The 6653-nt window shown below is 34.7% G+C and overlaps 1 protein-coding gene across 1 annotated transcript in view; it reads left to right on the top strand.

The window, feature by feature from the left end:
- The first annotated feature begins 292 nt into the window (after nt 1-292).
- tmtops2a (teleost multiple tissue opsin 2a) overlaps nt 293-6653 on the top strand; it is a 59232-nt gene continuing 52871 nt past the window's right edge. The window contains exon 1 of the mRNA XM_081380350.1: nt 293-1221. Coding sequence (XP_081236476.1) covers nt 747-1221 — 475 coding nt within the window. The 5' untranslated portion in view covers nt 293-746. The remainder of the gene's footprint in view (nt 1222-6653) is intronic.

The raw sequence follows: 6653 nt of genomic DNA, 5'->3' as shown, positions 1-6653 counted from the left end.
CTGTCCTTTGGACATTGTTTAATATTTTTGTACGTTACCATTAAAATTTTGCTCTTTAAAAATTTAATAGCCTATTTTAATATTCAAATAGGCCTATTAAACCCAGAGTCTAGCTAACACATACAGTATAACAGAAGTGTCTATTTATGTCTATTTAGGCCTGTGCAAATAGTCCGCCGTGTACAACATGGAAATGTAATGCACTAGGCTATTTATGATGATCATAGGCTAGCTACTATGGAGTGTCGACGTCACTCTCAAGGCTTCTTCCACACACAAATGCGCACTCACTCTCTACAAGTGCTCTGAAGAGGTGGCAAACTCGAGATGTGAGCTCCTCGCCGTTTAACGCATTAGCAGCAGGAAAAACAAGGATGTCTCTGGGTCGCTTTTTATGTGCCTTGCTGTTTATTTTACTCAGCATTTAAAGATAAGATTAACTTCCTTTTTTCGACTTTTGACTGCTTGTATGTAGATAACCAGAATCTGCTTTACATTTAGCAGTGGCATTAGTTGCAGACTTGAATTTATAACACGTTGCGACAGCATCATATCCTCCGAAATGACCAACATGAAGCTTAACATACATGCTTAACCTACATAGCCTATTTGTTTGTGATGGACTGGGAGGCTTTTTATGTGGGCTGCTGAGCCCAGCAAGTTTATTCTCGCGCTGTGTGAGGATTTGACCACAGTAGCCTATTAGATGAAGCATGAACTGCGATTCTTCACAGAACTTCTCGTGAATGGCATGGTCCACGCTCAGGTGTGGGGAAGCTCCGAAAGAATTTCCTCCATGCATCAAACATGCAATAAAAGTGATATCAGCTGAACTGAGTAAAGCAAAGATGTTTTCTGAAGAAGCTAATTTCAGTTACACTTCGAACGGCACGGATGATGATGACACGCTGTCCGCGCTAGATCAAGATTGGAGCGACACTCCTGCTGAGAAACTGTCACGGACGGGACACAATGTGGTCGCTGTTATTTTGGGATCTATTCTGGTATTCGGGATCCTAAACAATTTAATCGTCCTCGTTCTGTTTTGTAAATTCAAGACCCTGCGGACTCCTGTGAACATGCTTCTGCTCAACATCAGTGTGAGTGACATGCTAGTGTGTCTGTTCGGCACCACGCTCAGCTTCGCGGCCAGTGTTCGCGGCCGGTGGCTGGTGGGGAGACACGGGTGCATGTGGTACGGATTTGTCAACTCATGCTTTGGTGAGTAAGAAACAATCAAAAAGTTCGAAATTTAAAAGATTCATTCAAAAACCAATTCATTAAGGAACTAAACGCCACTAATGTGTGTTGACTGTGGTCAACAGTTGCTTTTGCTTGCTTGCTTGCTTGATATACGTTGAGCAAAAATAGTTACACGGTTTAGAGCTGCATGATTCTGGATAAATTGAAAATGATTTTTTTTTTTTTTTTTTGCTTAAAAAAGAGATCAATATTCTCTCAAAATTCTAAAGAAAATGTTGTCAGTCATTCCTCTAGAAAACCTGAATGTAAAGCTACTAAACAAAACATGTCATTTACCAAAGGTTCTGAGAAAATGTTATTTTTCAGTCCAAGTAAATATCTTTTGAAATATTTAAGGAATTAGGGAATTTTATAATTCTAGGAATTTATTTAAATGAAATATTTTATTAAAAGTTTAAATAAAATATTTAGCTTCCTATTAAGTTAGTTTGCCAAGACTAAAGAGAATCAGGAATTAAAACTTCCCTGATGTGCAAATAATTTTTGAACAAATTGATTAAATCAATGACTCACTCTTAAAGACAGCTGTTTTGTTCCTGAATGAATTAGCATTTTTGAATGAATTGGTTGAATGAGTGATTCAATGACACACTCACGGTGACAATCATTTGTCGCTATGTACTGTTTAAATCGAGATTGTGATATCGAGAATTCAACGTAGCCTACATGCATTTTAGTTAGCCTACATTTTTTGCTGTTTGTAAAAAGGCAGCTTAGTATTAGCTAACAATATTAGCCTAATTCTTTCTGTGTTATGTGGAAAAAAAAGGGAAAAAAAGAAAATACAAATTTCAAGTGATACAGGAGAGGGTAGATAATGATTTTTTTAATTTAAAGCAAATCATTTTCAGAAAATGCAACTCTATTTGAGCGACCAAGAACTTTTTGAACCAAGTGATGCAATTTCCAAAAAATGATAATAAATAAATAAAATCATGTAGCCTATCCTTGAAAATTAGACATGATTATAATACAAGTGGAAAAATAAAATATGTTGGCTGAACTCACACATTCACATGTCTAAATTTGTTTAGACATTAAACACTTTTACTCAGACTTGGTAAACATGTCAACTCAAATTTAGACATGTGAATGTGTGAATTCAGCCAACACAATTTATTTTTCCAATTTTATTTACTGCAATTGTGTCTAATTTTTAGAGATAGTCTACATTATTTTATTTATTTATGTATTATAATTATTTGGATATTGCATCACTTGGTTCAAAAGTTCTTACTCAGTTTGAATGGGTATGATGCTTCAGTAGTGCAAATTGCACCCATAAATAAGAATATGATTTAGGATGATGCTAGTCAAATAATATGATCTTCCATAACATCTCTGCCTTTTTCTATTGCATTTGTGCTATAATGTAATTTCTTCAATGTTGTTGCTTTATTGTTCTGATCCGCACAGGAAAATGAGATGATTGTGTTTAACAAATGTATAACAAATGTCAGTGAGGGTGCAAGAAGTGAAGTAATGTTATTAGTTCAGCTGACTGTTATGGATGACATACAACACTGCACAGAATAAATGCAAAAGCAGTTTAAGTTCCCAGTTTCAATAAGAGTGTTGAGTCGTAAACCTGGGGTCAGGTGTTGATTATTTGTGACATTGTATTAGTCTGGTCACTGTAGGGGTGAGCCGGAAAGATCAAATTCTGAAAAGATGCAAAAAAAAAAAAATACAGTTTTGTTAGGAGGTGATAATAACTTGAACTGTGGGTTTGAATATAGCTCATATCATAACCTGTCTCTGTTATAAATGTTTACTTAGCTATCTAAACATTCCAAATTTCCAATATACTTCTATTGTTTTTTATGCTAACCTTAACTCATTCCCTATCAGAATTTTTGTTTAAAAAACAATCACAAAAAACCTGTTGTACTCAGTCTACTGCCTTCTGTTGTCTGATTAATAGTTTATACTTCTTTAGCAAGAAAAGTGCCTTTTAGAATAATTCCAAAAAATGTTCCCCTTCGCAGGTCGTACACATGCCTTTTTGCTGTGGAATCCTTACTGATTAAGAATAACTTTTATATTCTTAGACAGTGATATTTCAAGATGAACTCTGTCCTGGACTGAAGCAATTTATGTTTATCAATATAACACTTTTTTTTAGAAAAATCATATTAAAATGTGATGCATTGCATTTTCTTTTGCCCCCACAAAAACTACAGAGCTTTGGTCATAAAACTAAGATTTTTATTTCATCTTATCTTACTACATATTATTGGATCTAGATTGACAACTGATATATCTATGCATTTTATGTAAGTAATCTGCTATAGCCTATAGCCTGTTATACAGATCTCATTGATTTACATTACAAACTATCAGAACTTCATATGTTTTGGTCATAGAAATATTAGCCACTGCGCCAAATTGGATATTTTTACTCAGTTGGTACCTCTGAATAAAAGGTTTTTTTTTTTTTTTCTCCTTGAGTATGAGCTCCATATTCTCTTATATCACACTATATGAGCCATAAAAGCCTGATGTAAAAACTATTTTTTTTATGAAGACTTTCTATAAATAATGATTTTTATACTGTACAAACTATATTCTATCCACTAACCCTAAACCTACCATCACAGAAAATCTGCATTTTTACATTTTCAAAAAACATCGCTAATGACTCTGGTCCCCATGAGGATAAACCTTTTTCCTCATGGGGGCCAAAAAATGTCCCCTCAAGGGACATTTATATTAAGTTTTATATTAAATATGTCAGTAAAGCTTTGTTATTGATTTATATATATATATATATATATATATATATATATATATATATTTTTTTTTTTTTTTTTTTTTTAAAGCCATCGTTGAACCTCCCTGTGTAAATCAGACTGTAATCGTTGAAAAGTATTTTTAAAGTTTCACATGCATAAGTGATGCCATTTAAATTATGTAGTGACTAATACATTCTCAGTTATTTTCAGGGAGTTCATCCCTGGAGTGCTATAAATGTTAGGTGAAAAATATACTACGTTTAATTTCATCACAGTCCCCTGGAAGTTGGACAAGAAAGTTAAGTTTTAAAGCATGGGGAAGCAGCTGCTGAGGTGTAGTTGTGGAACACAAGACTGCAGATGGAAATAAATTAGCAGGCAAATAACTTTGTAACATTTTTGTAAACACACAGTGGGGTTGTGTTGTGCCACTGTCCCCTCTTTTCCTTCCAAGTTGACCCCAAAAAGGTTTTTTATAAATGTCAAGATGTTTCTCACTATATAACATGCGCTTGCACAGTGTTTTTCTCGTAATCTGTCTTAATTCACAGGTGATGCTGTCCATGTCTTACATGTATTTAATAATTAATACATTTCCCCCATGTTGCATTATGTGCAGCATGTCCTCTGTCATGTGGAAGTAATGAAATACAACATTAGAGATCATCAGGCAGAAAAGACTACCACAGTGAGTGACAGACGCATACTTAGAAGACGCATTTCTTTGTCCCACTTTATATTAATGTCTTTACTATGCACTAACATTTAAATGAATAATTTGGCAACAAATATTTCTGAAGTAAACAGATTTAACTAATAGATCTACCAATCCCTATGTAAAAATAAAATAGGGTTGCTGGCATCTTTCTAAAGTCATTTTTATCCTCCCTGTAATTTTTACCCCCCCTCCAATTCTCAGGTGAAAATTTTAATTTTGACCCCTTCCACAAAATAATGGATTACTCAGTCAATATACGTTAATTACATTTAATAAATTGGTTTTCATCGCTATTTATAGTCTTTTTCCAGAAAAAATATATTAACATAATAAAAGATTTGAGCTGAGGAAGTGTCTGAAATTTGGTTGATTTGACATGGAATGACCCTTGGTAATATACCATATGTAAACAGCCCCTTAAAGGTACAAAGATAACTGGTATATTGTCATTCTTACAGTATATTACGATAGCTCATTAGTATGTGTGAGAGACCCGGTTAGAGAGCTGCATACAGTGTATCCATGTTAATCTCAAATTGTGCTTATTTCTTGTCTTCACTCAAGCATGTTGGGACTAAATCCTTATGAGCAGAGTATCCTCTTAAGCGCAGATAAACATGATTAAACAGCTTTGAAGATTAGAACATGCTGTCCTGTTAGAAGAGAGGCCCGAGAAGTGATTTGAGAACATTAGGGAATAGATTGCATAACTCACCTCTTCCCAAAGCCAAGACTGAGGAACTTCAGATCTAAGGCCAAGAAGAAGCTCAGGATCGGCCCTTGTGACAAAAGCATTTATGAATAAGTGAATCTACCTGTCTCTACCTTTTTGATTAGAAATTGATTCAATCAGGTGATTAATGCTGTTAGAATATTTCCTCACCAGAATTATAATAATGATAATTACAGTCTCTCATTTTCAATAGATGACATTATGTATTATCATGACACCCACATGGTTTCCATTTCTGATCAGTCTCTCTTATTATAACTATAATGGGCAGGGTATCAGTTTTGATTTTCCAGGCCTTTGGAATTACTTGAATGTTCCCGTCACAATGAGAAATTGGTCAAATTCTTTGTCCAGACCTATTCACCTTATTTTTCAATGTGGAAGCCATTTCCTGTGAATGAGCACAATTTCCGATTCATTAGCCACTATAGGTAAATAACAACAAGTCCAGTAAACATAAAACTGTATGCGATCAAATCCAGCGATTGTGAATTATTTTTTTAAAATAATATGATAGCAAATACCCGTTTGCAACATCAAGCAGCATAATAGACAGTATTATGGAAGTGTCTGACACTGGAGCCTTGCACATTCAAGTAAAAACAGCCGTGTCTGCTCTTACGTTTAATATAAAGTGCTTACTGTGTAGTTGTAGATTGAGATCTGGCCACAAAGTTACTTGCGTTTCGTGCTTGATACTTGCGTTTCAGATCGTTAAAATAGGGCCCAATGTGTATATCAAAAAACTAAGAAAACGTGTCTCCTCAAAAAAAATTTCTACCCCTGTGTTTCAGTCTTGGTCTGTCAGTCATTGTCTTTACACATTTTTGTTAGGCTGTTGTGTCAGCTGTTTCCTCGTTGGATTATTCTCGTCTTCCTTGTTGGATTTATGTTTTTTTTTCTTTTTTACGTGTGGACCATTGTCATCAGCTTTCCCTGTTTGAATTATCTTTCTTTGTGTGTGTGTTTTTTTTTTTTTTTTTTTTTTGATAAATACTGCTTGTGATTAGATCCTCGTCTCTCCTTTTCCCTGTTCACGGTGACAGAAACAAACTGAGGGAAAACAACTCCAAATTTCTTTCAAAGTGAGCAGGGGGCTATATCATGATGGTGGTTGAACAAACTCAGGGTTACAGGATTAGTTTTGAGTTGACAAAACGTACTCGGTTACTAACGTAACCTCGGTTCTCTCTAGAAGAGGGAA

Source organism: Scardinius erythrophthalmus (genome assembly GCF_964197995.2).
Source record: "Scardinius erythrophthalmus genome assembly, chromosome: 12".
In the NCBI taxonomy this organism is placed as follows: Eukaryota; Metazoa; Chordata; class Actinopteri; order Cypriniformes; family Leuciscidae; genus Scardinius; species Scardinius erythrophthalmus.
This window is presented reverse-complemented; position numbering and strand designations above follow the sequence as displayed.